General features: G+C 31.9%; 3 protein-coding genes across 5 annotated transcripts in view; all 3 read left to right on the forward strand.

The window, feature by feature from the left end:
* LOC130629788 (U2 small nuclear ribonucleoprotein A'-like) overlaps window positions 1-17,926 on the forward strand; it is a 70,954-nt gene that overhangs the window by 46,388 nt on the left and 6,640 nt on the right. The window lies entirely within an intron of this gene.
* On the forward strand, window positions 194-9,776 carry LOC130629790 (uncharacterized). Of its 3 annotated transcripts, none has more exons than XM_057443133.1 (2): window positions 194-220; window positions 6,954-9,776. In XM_057443133.1, the coding sequence occupies exon 2, from the start codon at window positions 6,971-6,973 to the stop codon at window positions 7,514-7,516; it is 546 nt and encodes a 181-aa protein (XP_057299116.1). In that variant the 5' UTR covers window positions 194-220; window positions 6,954-6,970; the 3' UTR covers window positions 7,517-9,776. The 3 variants fall into 3 exon arrangements, with proteins under 3 accessions (XP_057299116.1, XP_057299114.1, XP_057299115.1); XM_057443131.1 differs by lacking the exon at window positions 194-220 and adding an exon at window positions 227-771 and having other exon boundaries at window positions 3,675-9,776; XM_057443132.1 differs by lacking the exon at window positions 194-220 and adding an exon at window positions 227-771.
* LOC130629789 (uncharacterized) lies at window positions 12,926-17,880 on the forward strand. The gene is made up of 4 exons (XM_057443130.1): window positions 12,926-13,958; window positions 15,477-15,521; window positions 16,086-16,109; window positions 16,330-17,880. The coding sequence occupies exons 1-4, from the start codon at window positions 13,925-13,927 to the stop codon at window positions 16,785-16,787; spliced, it is 561 nt and encodes a 186-aa protein (XP_057299113.1). The 5' UTR covers window positions 12,926-13,924; the 3' UTR covers window positions 16,788-17,880.

A 17,926-nucleotide genomic window follows, 5' to 3' on the forward strand; every position in this document is an offset into this window, starting at 1 on the left:
CTGGGAATGAGGTAGAAGCTTAAGCAAAAGACAGCTATAACCATGAATGCAAAATTCTCAACGCAGAAACATTCTCTTTCCACTGTAAAACTTCATTAATTTCTACGAAGGAGGGAGTTTACATCATATTTATCCAATCAGAAAACCATGCCTCGTTATCGTTCACTGGATATCCAATTTTCTCATTGAAAAAGAGAAAGAAAGCTCTTTCCTTGAGAAGGTTTGTGATTTTTTAAGTAAGATTTCAAAAAGAATATATACACAACTTTTGCATGTAGAAACTTATCTCGTCGAGTTTAAGGATACCTAAACTTTTTTAATAAAGTAAATGTTTCATTGTTTTTGTTTTTTTTATACTGTTGGGAAGCAAAACGATCAAAAAATATTTATTTGGAATATATATATTATAAATATAAACTTTTTTTTTTAACAACAAGGAAAGGAAATGAAAACATCTGAAGTGGATTAATGGTTTCTTAATTTTATGTAACTTATTTTCATGATTCATATAAGAAGGGAAAAGCAGTCATATTTCTTGGTAAAAGAAATTTCTTAAAAAATCAAAGAAGTTATTGTAGTTTTCTTTTTGTTTTTGTTTTGAAAGCGTATTTCTTTCTATTTTCGCAACAAATATTTTTTTCGTGTAGCTTCTGCTTATATTTGTACAGAAATGAAGTTGCTTGATAATTTTAAATCTCTAGTTCAGTTATAAATGAGTTGCTTATTAAAAAAGATAGGAAGAAGAGTTTTTGTTGGATATCCCTCTACGTTGTAAGTATAGCTGCTACCCGCTTTTTTTTATAAGAATATGCTCTATAAGCATCAAAATAAAATTTAACAAAAGGTAAGAGTTTTTAAGAATAGGTTTATCTTGAAATTATGCTTGCATCCTAAATGGAATATAAGCATTCTAAATGGAATATAAGTTTCTGTGCTCCCTTTTTTATCCGAAAAGAAGAAATGAACTTCGATGAAGTGCAAATAGACATGATTATGAACGGTTTTTATTTTACTCTTTGTTAACTAATTAAAACATGTATCCTATCATTGATGTAAAATGTCTTTTCACAAGATTAAGTATGTTTGAACTAGGCTGCTTAAACCACAGCACCATGGGGCTGATATTTGCACCTGTTTTTATTGTCAAATTTTGCAATATTAATCGCGGTAAGAATATGCTAAGAATATATCGCGCTAATTTTGCTCCAAAGTTGAGAATCTCTATGTTGAAACGAAAAAACGTTATTCTTATAAAAAAAAAAGTGTAGACGAACGGGGACTTCAAACTATTAGGAATCTTTTTTTATTTCAATTCCCAAAATGTTCACATCTCTGTTTATCTTATTTTTATCTAACATTATTTTCTTCGAACTGTTTGGCATATAAATACCAAAAACAACTTATTGAAGAGCGGGATTGAAATTAGAATTAAAAGGCGGATTAAATATTTTGAGGAAGAAAGTGGGTTCTAGTGATACTCATTTTAACCTATCCAAGTAAAAAAGTTTTAAATTTCAAGATATACTTAAATAAAAAAAGGATTTTGAATTTGTTTTTCACTTTCGTGTTTTAAAAATGCACATTCAGTGTTTTAGTATTTTTTTTTTTTTTTTTTTTTTTAATAATAACATCTAGATTGTGCTAGTTTTTTTTAACACTTTATCAGTCTCAAAAAATCAAATTTTTTTCCCAGAAATTGGGAAATGTATGGTTATGAATGCCATGCTGTTGAAGTCATCTTGGTGTGCACACATGAATGTATATTAGTGAAGGAGACATAAACTGCTCGAAATAATTGTTTTTCGGTAATTCAAAACTCAAATGATTTTGTTCCAACTGGACACGTTTTTCATATGCAAACCTCTGATGTATGATAATCAAATGTATGGAAATATTAGAGCCTGCCTCCCACTCAGAAGCAAGAGCTGTTTTCACACAAAGAAACTTAAAAAGTTGTCTAGGAATTTATATCATTTGTATATAAAATTAATCCCTTTTTAAGATTTTAGATTAAACAACTAATTATGCTAATTATGCATGTCATTATCTACATCATTGAAGCTTTTGATTTTTTTAGTTATATAGAAGCATGTAGGATGTACAAAGCTTTTTATTAGATTTTTAAAATTAATTTTCATATAAACATTAGGATGCTATCGGATACAAGGAAGTTAAGACTGAGAGAGTCGGTAGCTCAGACATCGTTTCTGATTGGGTTCACGAGTTTGAACATGCTCCAATTGTCTCCAGCATGGACAAAAAATGATAAAATATAAAGAAACAAAGGCTAAACAAAGAAAACATAAAATATAAATAATTTAACCACATCGCACGACAAAAATTAGTTTTTGCATGAACTCGACTACACGAAATCATTTTTTGTCCTGGTTAGGCCTGGCTTTGAATTTGTGAATTTTGAATGAGGGTATCTTCATTAAGACTGGTAATTTATATTCATAAATTAACCGATTAAATAAATCTCTGATAAAACAATCGCTGTCCAGATAACATTTCTGAACAAACAGACTTCTTAATTGGCTTGTTTTTGTTTCATTGTTAGTGTATCTCGAGCCGGAGATTAAGTAAATACATGCTTCTCAATGTTGCTTTACATTTGTTTGTTTTGTCTGAGAAAAATTTCTTTGTAAAATAAGTATGGGAGAAAAGAATTGTCTTGGAAAACAAGTATGGCGCAGAAATTTTTTTTGTAAAAACGTATGAGGGAGAACAATTTCCTCGTACGACAATTATGGGAGAGAAAATTTTCTTTGTAAGACAAGTATGGGAGAGAAAAATTTCTCTATAAAACAAGTATGAGAGAGAAAAAATTCTTTGTAAAACAAGTATGAGAGAAAAAATTATTAGTAAGTTACACACGAGAATGACGAGGAAAAGAAAAATTTGTAAAAAACGAGTTTCAAATGGAAGACCCTTTTTCAACATTTACAAAGAAATACAAGTTTGTAAGGTTTTTAAAACTATGCAAACCTTGAAATGAAGCTAGGTAGCATTGAAAAACTTTATCATTTTTTAGAAAAAAACCTTAAGAACCTTGACATATAGCTAAATAAAATTAAATATATGAACAAAGTGAAAATGTGAAACAATTTTGGCCTTATGTGACTCATTGTTTTCGTTTGGTTGGTTACTTCAGCAGGTAGCAGAACTCTCTGCACTCACAACATAATTTTGAATTCTGAAATGAACAGAGCGACCAAAATATCTATTATATTAAAGTAAATGTGCAGGTTTTAGCTGGTGTTAAATACTGACAAACCTCATCCCTATGGTTTCTCTTTCTTCTTTTCTGCCGTCTCTATACTTGCAGTAAAAAGCTCCATCCTTGAGAGTGGGATTTTCCCTAAGTACATAATTTACGTCACAAGTTTTTTCCCAAACGACCTAGCAACCAAAACAAAAATACCATCTTACTATTTTTATTAAGAATCAAAAGGTTCGTGTTTGTATGTACGAGTGTGTAGGAAATAGTCATAAATAGAACGTGTTATTTATATAAACATATATTTCAATGCCATTTTAAGTAATAATATGAATGTACAATAATATTTATTAATACTCAACAACTAGTGGCTTGGTGATAAGGCTCAATGCCTTCTACTTGATCCTGCCATTTTATTGTGAACAATTAGCGCATTTGTAACTTTTTATTATAGGCGAAACTAGTCGATAAAGCCCATGGAAAAATCCACTTGCAATGGAAAATGGAAAAGAAAACTGCCACTTGAATTTTAATGACGTCGGGGTCCTTACCCCATTAGAACAAATTTTTTTTTTTTTTGAAATTTGTTCATTTGTTGCCTCAATTGTGCAGAGCTTAAATCGAAATAATGTATAGGATTATATGTTTTCGATGAACGCCTGAAGAGATATATGGGTTTAAAAACTTTGCTGACATCAGCAATGGCCCGTCAAAACCCCAAAAATGTTTCTTAGAAATTTTTATACCTGTTCCCTTCATTGTATAGATCTTGAAACGTCACCACCTTGTTTCCAAGTTATTTGGCCTCAAAGTTTTAGGTGCAATGTAATGGCTTCATCAATTTAATACAAGATATTGACGTTAAAGTAGTGTTATTTACGTCGCGCCGTAACGTCAGAACATTTAACATATTAGACATGCATATTCGTCAACATCAAAGGAGAATGAGCACATCCACTTTGCCTGTCACAGAGACACGGAACTGGCGTATTATTTTATAGATATATTTAACCATGAAGATATTTAGTTAGGTATTGACAAAATATAGAAGCGCATCCTAATGTCTCTAAGTGTAAACTTTCCCTTTCCCCTCTAGTTCTTATAAAAAATTTTGTTTAAGTTCTACGGAGAGGAGAGAGTATAATTTATTTATCAAATCAGTCAATTACATCATTATCTTTTAGTGGATGCTGAACTTTCATTATTAGAAGAGAAAAGCTGTAAAATGTTTTCTTAGAGTAAATACATATACCGTAATGCTTCAAAGAAACGCCCGGGGCGTTTATTAAATTTTTTCACATTTTTGAGGGGCGTCTATTCAAGGGGGGCGCTTAAAAGAGGGGGTGTTTATTAAATTTTTTACACTTCGTCTCTTTATTCACATGCTTAGAGAATAAACTTCAAAAGCGAAAGCTAAATTTCCAACCTTAAACCTAAGACTTAGGAAAAAAGTAAGTAAGCAAGTATACTTTTACAAATAAACGAAAAAGGAGGCGCATCTATTCGAGGGGGCGTTTATTTGAAGCATTACGGTATCAAATATTTTGCATGCAGAATCTCATGCTGTCGTGTTTAAGGATAGCTTTAACCTTTATAGCTTGCTTTGCGCTAGGAGTTTAAGTGAGTTTAACAGCGATGATTTAAAGTGAGTTTAACAGCGATGATTTTAAGTGAGTTTAACAGGGATGATTTTAAGTGATTTTAACAGGCATGATTTTAAGTGATTTTAACAGGGACGATTTTAAGTGAGTTTAAGTGGCATGATTTTAAGTGAGTTTAAGTGGCATGATTTTAAGTGAGTTTAACAGGGATGATTTAAAGTGAGTTTAACAGGGATGATTTAAAGTGAGTTTAAGTGGCATGATTTTAAGTGAGTTTAACAGGGATGATTTAAAGTGAGTTTAAGTGGCATGATTTTAAGTGAGTTTAACAGGGATGATTTTAAGTGATTTTAACAGGGATGATTTTAAGTGATTTTAACAGGGATGATTTTAAGTGAGTTTAAGTGGCATGATTTTAAGTGAGTTTAACAGGGGTGATTATAAACTCACCATTTTTAAAAAACAGAAAAACGCAAAACAGAATTTTAAAGAATAAATTAACGAATGGTTATGCATTTTGCACCAGCGGATTATACTTATAGCAAAATAGAACAAAACAGGGTTTTCGATTTAGGCCGATTTTCAGCCAAAACGGGATGGTGCTTCCAACAATCTTGTTTACGAGTTAAAGATAGACCAAGAATAATTACGCTTCCTCGACAACCTCAGTCACGCTTCCCCCCAAAATAACTGGTTTGTCCAAAATGTATCAAATTAAGGACACTAATAGTACGACATAAAAGGAGGAAATAGCAGCAGTAATTTTTCGCTTAGATAATGTTGTTTTGTCATCGGAAAATTGAAATTCGTCCAAAACACCACAATTACTTAAGTTTTGAATATTCACGTTTTGTTTAAATTTTCAGATAGCCAAACAAAAGTTATTTTCTATTTATCTAACATTTATGACATCATCAAAATACCTTGAAACTCCAATATCTCTTCAACAGTTTGTCACGATCTTATACACGATCTTATACATTTTCTTGACCAGCGTTTCAAGCCCTACTAATAGAGGCAACGGCTAAAAAAGGATTTAAATTTTTTTTGTACATTGATCACATTATTTGCATCGTTGTTTCAATCTCTACACAATCTCTCCAATGGGTGAACAAATTTCCAGAATTTTTTTTGGCGTCATTAAAATTCAATTTTTCTCCTGCCTAATTGGATTTTTACAAGGTTCTTATCTATTAGTTACTAGTTATCTCTATTCAGGCTGAGCCTTGGGGGTGTGGGCCTGTAAAAAATAGGACGGAGTGGGGACTTAAAAATGGCCTCCATCTGACACTGACGAATGGGACATCGTATTAACTTGGCACAAATTGGTTAGAATATTGAAGGAGAATTGGGACAAAAAAATTACATTGACATCATCCAGTCCCAAATTATGTCATCATAGGCGTACATTAGTGAATAAAAATTCGCTTTACAAACAATTTTGATGTGTGTAATTAATTTATATAGGTCGGCGGAAATTGATAGCCGTTAAAGTATGAAATTAGTCGTTAAAATAAAGAAACTTTTCTAGCTGGCGTTCGTTTGGTTTTTTAGTCGATATAACTGTGCCACCGGCCCTCAAAATTAGTCTCGGTTTTCCTATAAGCAAGCTTGGACAAATCGCGTTTACACTGTGAATGTCTGACATTGTATGTTGGCAAAAATAGAGAGGCTTATAATTGATTACAGCAAATGTTCTACTCAATACCGAGGCGTTTATACAAATCCATGACTTCTAGGAGGTGTTTAGTAGCCACCGGCGTTAAATGAAATGAAACGATTTTTTAACATACCGTCTAGCAAATTGAAGTCCGTACCTGCTATTTAATAATTTAACCTATCTAAAATATTGTTATTTATTCTGGTCCTTATTTCTCTGTAAATTATTTAAATAAGTAAGCTCTAATAAATACTCTATTTTAACAGAAGAAGTGAGTATTTATTAAAAAACAGGCGTTTTTTTTGGATTTTTCAGTGTTATAAGGTGAAGTGCCTTTTTATAGGGCGCGTATATTAGGCGTAATAGAGCATGCACGTAATATTTTTAAAAGTGATAGCTACTTGTAAAAAGCTCTGATAAAAAACGATCTTTTGTTTTCAGCTCAAGTAATCTTTCAATTTCTATTCCGTAGAGTTAATTGGTTAAAATATGGGCCATCCACATTACGCTCACATATGTGACAAACTGAAAGAAGCTGAAATTGCAGCTTTGGATTTGCTCGGTGATGGAGAATTTGGTTTACCCATGGAGAGACAGCAACTGCAAAAACATTTACTGAAGAAAAAACTTTTCTTAACAAAGCTAAAATCGAAGAAAAAGTCGAAAGAAATCATCAATAACGCTCAATGGAAGCTTCTCTTTCCAGAGAAAATGAAAGACTTCGATCCCAGCAAGTTTGATATAAACCTTATTGTAATACTTGCTAGGTACTTTACGAATGAACCGAAACCTGCCGAATGGAAAAAGCCGTTGCTTAAACACAACAAGTCAAAAGTTGCAACACTACGACGATTGAAAAAATTAAGAAACCAAAATTACCATCAAGGTCAAATTAACCAATCTTATGTTAAAGAGTTTTGGAACCAGTTCGTACCGGTTGTTGAAGCGCTAGGAAAAACTAACATCAAGCCATGTTACAAAGATTCGTATAAAGAATTTCTGGAAGACTGCATGGGGGTGTTACCAACCATGTAATCATAAAAAATAAATTCAATGAATGCATGCCGTGGTAGCACCCCCACAGAATAAGTCAAAAAAAAACATAACACTACAGAATATTCAAAGTGAAAAACTTGAATGAAAAAAATTCCAGGATAAAGAACAAGAGTTCTCGTGAATTGATACAGTCGTTTAGTTGTTTGCACCACCAGGTACAAATTGTAACAAAATTTCGATGTTGTCTAACACTTTATCACCTAATATGGACGATACTTTCTTCATATTGCGTAAAGTTGTTCCTACATGGACAGAAAAAATGTTCTTACATGGAAGAAGAAAATTGTCCCTACAGGTACAGAAACGTACCAAAATTTTGATGTTGTCTACTATTTAAGCACTTCATATGGAGGATACTGTTTTTTATATTACGTAAAGTTGTTCCTACATGGACAGAAAAAATGTTCTTACATGGAAGGAGAAAATTAACCCTACAGGTACAGAAGCGTACCAAAATTTTGATGTTGTCTACTATTTAAGCACTCCATATGGAGGATACTGTTTTTTATATTACGTAAAGTTGTTCCTACATTGACAGAAAAAATGTTCTTACATGGAAGGAGAAAATTGTCCCTACAGGTACAGAAACGTACCAAAATTTTGATGTTGTCTACTATTTATGCACTTCATATGGAGGATACTGTTTTTGATATTACGTAAAGTTGTTCCTACATGGACAGAAAAAATGTTCTTACATGGAAGGAGAAAATTGTCCCTACAGGTACAGAAACGTACCAAAATTTTGATGTTGTCTACTATTTATGCACTTCATATGGAGGATACTGTTTTCATATTACGTAAAGTTGTTCCTACATGGACAGAAAAAATGTTCTTACATGGAAGGAGAAAATTGTCCCTACAGGTACAGAAACGTACCACAATTTTGATGTTGTCTACTATTTATGCACTTCATATGGAGGATACTGTTTTTTATATTACGTAAAGTTGTTCCTACATGGACAGAAAAAATGTTCTTACATGGAAGGAGAAAATTGTCCCTACAGGTACAGAAACGTACCAAAATTTTGATGTTGTCTACTATTTATGCACTTCATATGGACGATACTTTTTTTATATTACGTAAAGTTGTTCCTACATGGAAGGAAAAAATGTTCTTGCATGGAAGGAGAAAATTGTCCCTACAGGTACAGAAACGTACCAAAATTTTGATGTTGTCTACTATTTATGCACTTCATATGGAGGATACTGTTTTTTATATTACGTAAAGTTGTTCCTACATGGACAGAAAAAATGTTCTTACATGGAAGGAGAAAATTGTCCCTACAGGTACAGAAACGTACCACAATTTTGATGTTGTCTACTATTTATGCACTTCATATGGAGGATACTGTTTTTTATATTACGTAAAGTTGTTCCTACATGGACAGAAAAAATGTTCTTACATGGAAGGAGAAAATTATCCCTACAGGTACAGAAACGTACCACAATTTTGATGTTGTCTACTATTTATGCACTTCATATGGAGGATACTGTTTTTTATATTACGTAAAGTTGTTCCTACGTGGACAGAAAAATTGTTCTTACATGGAAGAAGAAAATTGTCCCTACAGGTACAGAAACGTACCAAAATTTTGATGTTGTCTACTATTTATGCACTTCATATGGAGGATACTGTTTTTTATATTACGTAAAGTTGTTCCTACATGGACAGAAAAAATGTTCTTACATGGAAGGAGAAAATTGTCCCTACAGGTACAGAAGCGTACCAAAATTTTGATGTTGTTTACTATTTCAGCACTTCATATGGACGATACTTATATATATAATTAGGTTAGTGGAATTTACTTACCATAGTTTTACTGTTTTGAATTTCTGATGTGTTTGTAGTTTTCTTTGTCTTATTGTTTTGTGGAGGTGAAAAACATTTTCTGAAATTAGTTCTTATTTAAATATGGCGTACTTAACCAAAGTGCTTGTTAATAAGCCATAAATTTTATTTAAAAATGTCTATATCTTCCAAGAATGAAAACTCACGCAGATATCTGAAAAAGTGCTTTAGTATGCATTCTTTGACAATTTTATAGTAATTGTATGTACTGCGAGTGTTTTAGTTGTAGTTTTTGTTTTTGTTTTGTTGTTGTTGTTTTTGTTGTTGTTTGTTGTTGTTGTTGAATGAATATTTATCAACAAATAATGTAAAGTAATTATGATGGTTATTAACCTGATTTTTAATTTCGTACTTTATTATATTTTGTCAATAAATATACATTTGTTTGGACGAGTGTTGCTTTTTAAACATTCCTTCAAAAATCTAATTATCCCTTCGAGTTGTGTTTTCAATTTTACGTCCGGAGATTGAGAGGATTTTTCTATTCTGGACACCACACCAATATTTTTTTATTCAAAGTTTTTTATTTAATTTGTTAGTTTCATATCTTTTCAAGTTAAGAGTTCGTATGATGAAAATCCCTGATAGATCTCTTATTTAGAAAATATATCTAAATTCAAATTCTTTGCACCTTATGACAATAACATACAAATTTCTTCTGAAAGTCCAGTTACTTTTGTTCTTAATCAAACTTCGAGATTCTGTTCAAACTTTCCAGTAGCTAAATAGAAGATATTTAACATATCTTTGGGCTTTGAAATATTTCCCGATTTTGCCCTTTTTTTTCTGGGAGGTATGGGATTTTAAAATCGGCTGGCAGGTTAAATATAAAAAGTCAGTAAGTACCGTAACTATGAAGCGTATCAGAAAAAGAGTTATTTCAAAATCTGACACGGGCGGAATAAAATAAGCTCCATGTAAATAATTTTTTTTTTACAGTTAGTCCTGAATACGATGCTTCATTTCTTCTCATAACCAGTTTTGCTTGTTTCACCTTCAACTTAATTTTGATTGCATGTTTGCATGCGAGATCAGAAATATTTTAAAATGTGTTACCAAACGTAAGGTAGATAAAATTGGCATAGCTATGGAAAATTTATTCATACCACAAATAAAAGTGCGAGTGATGCGTTGCACACAAAATAATCTGGGCCGTATAATTTGACACACTGTGTTATTGCGTTTTGGGGCAGACAATGGTCCACAATATGTCCAAAAGTTACATAGCTATGTGTTTGTGGAACAATCTGCATTTCGTCAGCACTGTTAATAGCTCTTTCCCTAGGATTAGTGATGTCTTTGGTCACATGTAGTATGATCAAAAGTGGCATCGCTGGTGAAATGGGTTTCAATTACAACTCAAAACAAAATATAAACTACTAAAAAAATGTCATTCTCGTGCCAAGGTCTCTTTAATTGTGGTAATAGTTCCAAAGTAGCTCTATATCCATAGTTTATCAATTTTTAATCGCTAAAGATTTTAACAATAAATCCAACATTTATAGCTACAACTAAACGAAACACCCATTCTTTATATTAATTCTACCAAATTTGAATTGAAAACGGTAATACTTGACGCAGGTTCAAATTTTAATAGTTTTGCTTTTAAGTTTTCACTAAATTAAACAAGCGCTACCACTCAATCACTGCTTCTTCAAAACTGCACAACACAAATAAAAGTTAGAAATTGTAGCTAATTTTACCCTTTTTCCCTATTAAGTAGACATTATGGTTATTTTCCCCTTACACGTGCATTACCCCTCATCATTTCTCCGCGACATTAAAATGATAATGCTATTTCACCTTCCAAAAGCGTATCGCATTTCTTCCTAGCAAGATTTATATTCAGAATATTCATTGCAATTAATTACACTAGGGAAATTGTATTCATTTATATAACTTGGAAATCAATTTGGCCTATTGGAAAAATTATCAAAATTTAGTGCTTTATTTCTGACGCCTGCTGTGAAGTTTTAGATAGTACACACCGCAATGATAATAACTCTTGCGGGTATAAACTTTTAAGATTATCGTCGCTTTTAGCTAAACTTGCGAAATTATGTATTCGCGAAATTGTTCTCAAGACTTTTTTGCAAAAAAATAATCAAAAAAATATCAATGTGTGCAAAAAAACAACAACAAAGGAATATAGATAAGTTGTTAAACTTCTGTCACAAGATAAGAATCTGAATATGACGCCAGCAAAATAATTAGACGGAAATATGGGCTAACGTTATAAAACTAACGTTATATATATAAGCCTTACCATTGAAAGTTGAACTTACTGGCAAGTTGGTAAAATTTCACGAAAGTATGTACCTTGGTTCATTGAAAATAAAAAAAAACAATGATTTTTTTTCTTTCAAATAAAAGAAGTTTTTGTGGAATAAACAGCCCTTTTTTATTTTATAGCAACGTGATACATTTCATAAATACCGCTCCTTCCATTTTCACAAACCGGATATCGGGTATGTAGTAAAAACCGCAAAATAAATATCGGGTTTTTAAAGTAAAATGGCGCCGATCAAACACAGGGTCAAAGGGATGGAACGCACATGACTTATAGTTTGTTTTCTAAACTTTAGCACGGGGCTGCTGGTGAGAACGAACTTTGAAGAAGCAGTTACAGTGTTATAATGCGGGTTTTATTTTACACCGCCGTTCTGTGTGTACGATTTGTTTAAATTATGTCATTGTTTAAAATGATAGATAGATAGATAGATGTGCATATTTCACATGGCTAGCCTCACAAATATCCAGGGATATACCCTGTCTATTATTTCCAGGAGGGGCCATGGCTTAGATGGAGAGTCCTAGAGTATTTAATGCTCATTTTTGAGCGACGCAGATCCAATTAGGGCCCGCGCTCTACTCAACATCCAACGGCCCACACAGTGTGCCATCTTCCAATTTCCCTCACATGGCTTGGGTTAACCCGGGGCTATGGTAACATTCACTCGCCCATGTTGCTAGATGTGCATATTTTACATGGCTACCCTCACAAATATGAAAGAAGTACCCTGTCTATTATTTCCAGGAGGGGCCATGGCTTAGAGATGGGAAGTCCTAGAGTATTTAAAGATCATTTTGAGCTATCATACCCTTAGGGTTCACATTCTACACCAGACAACTCTCTGCAACCATCCCAGCGGCTCACACAGTGTACCATCCCCCAATTTCCCTCAAATGGCCACGGGATAATAGTAAAATTCACCCGTTCATGTTGAATCATATATACGGGCGAGCTCGGGCGACTTTTCACATAAAATTGGCGGTTGTCCCCTGAAACCGCCCGCACTTTCCCGAACTCGCCCGAAACATTCCCGAAATGCAGTTCCTTATAACAAACCATGCGGACGATGGTTGGGAAGAAGGCGCTTAATGAGAAAGGAGTTAATAAAGTTTATATATAAGTTATTTATAAAGTAAACTTCTTCAAAAACCATTAAAAACAGTTCTTCTAAGAACTTCGCTACGACATAGTAAGTTTATTTTAATTTTTAAAGTTTTTTTGAATCATATATTAGTGTCTGTTTTTTTTTCTATCGGGCATTGTTCGGGTCTATGCGGGTTTTTTCGGGCAAATACTTGAATTTTTTTCAAAACGCCGAAAACGCCCGCACTTTTTACGGCATATGCGACTTATTGGCACCCTTGTATGCAAGGACAGCTTTTTTATGCCGCCCTTTTTGTGCCAAGGTCTGCATGCCGAGAAAACTTTGTTTTAAGGTTTGACAGAACCAACCTTGTTTTGAAGGATGTACATAGAATAAAAATGAGAGGAAAAAATTAAAGTTTTTATGTAATATATTATTTGTTGTACACAGGAAAACCACTTCACTTCATTTTAATCTTAAGTAGAATCCGCATTTTAATTTATTTCAGACCTTGAAAAATTGACATTGCTGCTCTAAGGAAACAAAGTCAAAATTGTCAATGAATCGGAAGAATAACGCGTCTGCAAAATATATAAGTTGAGATAAATTTTGTAATTTTAAATTTCCAGATTAAAGGAGAATATAAGGTGCCAACCTCTAAATCGGTTTTGCCGACCTCATATTCGTGTTGGTCTACAAAATTTTGCCGACTTTCGGTACCTTGTATTCATGTATATGATGTTTTAATGCACACACATTTAGGTAGCTAGCTAGTGTAAAAAAACAACAGACAATTGATTTTTGTCTTTTTTATTGATCAATGGTTTCCATCGTGGTTCTACTGTTTTATAGAGAAAATAGCAGACCATTGAAAATTTATTCTAAGAGTTCAATAAAGTTTTATACTTTGTGAGGAAAAAAAACAATATTTGTGGCCAACTGTATTGTGGCATTTTTAAAAAAGGTTGCCAACTTAAAACGCCAGTTGCCTTCCTTTTTTGTCATTCTCATCAGGACTTTCTGATGACTATATACATATATATATATCCATAATCATAAACCCACCTTAACACTTCTGTCTTAGTTATAATAATAGTTATAATAAAAAACATACATATAATGTAGCTGACTTTGTCAGTTGCCATTAAATGAAAGTAAATAATGGTATTTTCTAAAGACATCCAAGTCCACAAAGGTACGTTTTTTAAGATTTTTTTGTTAAAAGCAGTTCATAAAAAAACTGGCATGCTTTTCTGCTTATAGTTTCTTTAACGCGATTTAAAGGAGTACTAACGAAAAAACTTACATATATATATGTTTTTTATAATAAAAACATTCTTACTTATCACAAAAACTACATGGCATAATTTTTTTTCATTTTTTTCACTTTTTATGTCCAAATTTTGTCCCCCAAAAACGATAATTACATTAACCGTCGCCGCCATTTTTGAACAAACTCCAACTTTGTTCATACATATTTTGTTCACATGGCGTATATGACTTAACAGGACTTGTGCAGATTCACTCACTTCTTGGTCTTTCCCAGAGTGAGTAAAATTTGTTGCGAGGTTCAGGCAGTGAAGAAGACAAACTAAATTCCAGTAAAACAACATCACCGTAGAAAATTTTTTTTCAAGAAATTAGCATCATGCAAAAAGGTAAACATAGAAAAACTTTGAGACTGTTTTTGTTTGTTTTGCCGACACAAAATTTGTTAACCACAAAATCACTTTTAGTAAACTTTATTGCGCATAATCATTCAAATTTTTGTTTTCAAATTTAGCAAATTAGACGAAGCACCTGTTGTCTTTCAAGATGTTTTGATCAAAAATAATACAAGAAAAAATTCCATAATAAATTTGAATACACAAGTTAATACTTATTTTTTTCCAAGTGATAACTCACTCAACATGATAAATAAGATTACTCTTAGACAATCACAAGAGGCCCAGTTTAGAATTCCTCGTTTGTTAATTCAGAATGCATTTGTTTACATTCCCACAGACTTATGCGAAAGCTTTGGCGAAACAATAAGAAAAAACAAACAAAACACAAAAAACAATGAAATGCAAAGAAACAACAATGTAAGAAACAAATAAAACTGAAGTAAAAAATCACTGATAATAAAGATGATGATTTTATTTGGCTCAACCTTTTCTCCACAACTAAAAACAAGAAAAGACAAATGACTGAAACGAAAAGTTGTAAAGCATTTTATTTAACTTCTGCAGTAAACACAGTTTGGTGTAGAGTAGGACTTGGATTTTCTTATAAGACTAAAAAGAATTAAAACAACATTAAATTTTGTTAAAAATAATTTGCTGTTGTTTTTATTATTTTAAGTAGGAGAAGTATAACTGTATAACTTTCTAAACAACGAAAGTCAATAAATATATTCTTGTATTTAAATAAATAACAGATTATTTAATTAAATCAATCAAAACATAGGAACAAATTTATTCATTTTTTTACCTTTGCATGCGTAAAGTGAAAGTACAAGGAAATATATATACTTTTAACACCCTCCGTCATTGTGGACACTGTAATTGAAGAATTAAAAATCTACGTCTTGACACTATAGAAACAATTTTGGGCATGCAAAGTGTTGAGGCCTAGTCTGTTTTTCATTGACAAGACTGTGCATGTATCTGATTTATCTAAGAGATTTATAATGAATTTTGATAACATGCGTAATTGCATTTTGTTATTTTAGGGAATTACGCACCAACTCCTACACAACAAAACAGCACTCTACCAGGTGAGAACTTTCAATTGTTGTAGTCATGACAGGTCTAGCACACTGATAATTTAGGACTATAGCAAGTGCACCAAATGCTTGTTGAAAACATAATATCATATAGCTAGTTTATAAGCCTATGTAGAAAACCACTTAGGCAGAAAATAATAGCAAAGATCTGACATTTTAACTTTGATGACAGCGAAAAATCTACTTATGCAGGAGAACAATGGAAAAATGAACTGTCACTTGGGCTTATAAAATTGTGGGAAGACATAACTTCTGACTGGATAATACATGAGCGATAAAACGTGATAGGTAGCAACTTGCTATAGTCCTAAAACAGTAATGTAAAAACATTATGATTAAGAATAACACTTGAACCATAAACTTTTACTATAAAAATCCAAAACTAAGCACTTCAGAAAAAAAAGGTATTTTTTCCGTGCCTGGCAATTGTACAGCAGCGTACAACTATAGTTTGTTGCAATATCAAGAAACAGCTAATTCTCGAATGACTTTAATCACTACACTTTAATTATTGTGCAAGTATATTCTTCTAGTATGTTTGTTTTTACTTTGCAGTTCAAGATGACAAAAAGAAAATTGGTATGTGATATATTTTTTTGTAATTCTGACTGAGGTTTAATACTGGTAACTGGTACCAATCCTAACAGTCTTGTCTTATTTGTCATGCAAAATTTGAAGTCACAAATACAGTGTTATTTTAACACGCTAATCCAATATTTCTACTTATATAATAATCAGTATTAATAATAGCAGCAGCTTTGTGTTAATGGTGTTGATGTATTGTTATTTTTCATTCTAGGTTCATTTGAGTTGTATATTATTGTAGCAGCCTGCACATTTGTTGTTTTGGTTGTGTTTATTATAATTGTTGTGTGCGCTTGTCGACGAAAAAGAAGAAAACAAAGTACAGTGGTACTATCCCAAACAAAATGGAATGTAAGTTTTCCAAAGAATGTTTATCCTCCAGAAGGCTCGTCTCATTTTGAAGATGATGATTACACAGAAGTTGATGCATACGAGCGTACATACGAATCAGTAAGAAAGAAAAACAGAGCTCAGAGTACGAAATATGACATTCCAAATGTCAATGTGCAAAACCCCAACACAACTAAGTTGCCTGTTTATAAAAATCTGAATTCGGATAGTCAGAATTACTACGAAAGCCCTGTGTTGTTACGCAGTGTTGTTTATCAAGTTCCACCGTCTAATCCCACAGAAATTGATGCTGACACAGAATATATTGAGTTTATTGAATAAATTTTGATTTATTATAGTTTATTAATTATTTTTCAGTGAAACTGAAAATTATTACCTGTATGTTTAGACGTTTTCAATGCTGTAGTTTTTTGTCAAAACTTTCTTTATGTTTATAGATTTTTTATATATAGCTTATATCACTTGTAATTTATTTTCTCTTTTTTAATTGTATATTACAAAAACTTTATATGGCTTTTTTATATGAACACATAGCTATAAAATATATTTTTAATATGGACATCCTCAAGTTAAATTTTTGTCATTTAATTTATTTTAACAAAATTATGTAGAGGATAATGTTTATATATTATACCGTGAAGAAATGTACTTGGGATTTTTCTTTAAAACAACCATGCTTAACCCGTCTAATAGAAAAGTTTAATAAACTTTATTAGCAAGGTGATACTCTTAAACTATCTTTTAATGTTAACAGTACTTTGTATGCAATAGAGATGAATATTGTAATCTAGTTTAAGCACGATTATCAAAACAATAATATATGTTCGATGTATTCTTCAAATTAATTTTACTCAACCTTAATAATCGTGTAGCCCGTCATCCATACTTTATTTATTGAATATGCAATTAACACTAAATCTTTTGACGTTTAATTGTTTTAAATCGAGAATCATTAATTTTCTTGGAAAATAGAAAGTATTTTAAACTGATTTGTTGTCTACAAGTTTCACAGAAGCAAATGTTTGATTAACAATACGTGAAACTACTTTTTGGATTTTGGTGTCTTCAGGGCAGGATGAGAAGGGGTTTACAATACACTTCTTCATTTGTGAGGCAGCCCTTATATTATGAAGAAAGAGACTCTGCATATAATATTATGAATTGTTGCTCCTTTTTTTATAACAGTTCGTATATAAATAATAAGCAAACAGCATGACCACCAACACGATATTTTTAGTGGTACTTAATGTCTCTTAATGCAATAACTGTTGACAATTTGATCCAAAAGTGACTTTTGGTTCTAGAATTGAGAATAGAAATAAATATATTAACATTTGTTACAAATTCCTTTAGAGTTACCTTTTTGTATTGGCTTGTTATGTAAATGCGGAATAATGTTATGCATTTGTTGTTTTTTGTTTGTTGTTTTATTTTAGAGTAAGTATTTCTTTTGCCTTTTG

This window comes from Hydractinia symbiolongicarpus, chromosome 2 (assembly GCF_029227915.1).
Source record: "Hydractinia symbiolongicarpus strain clone_291-10 chromosome 2, HSymV2.1, whole genome shotgun sequence".
In the NCBI taxonomy this organism is placed as follows: domain Eukaryota; kingdom Metazoa; phylum Cnidaria; class Hydrozoa; order Anthoathecata; family Hydractiniidae; genus Hydractinia; species Hydractinia symbiolongicarpus.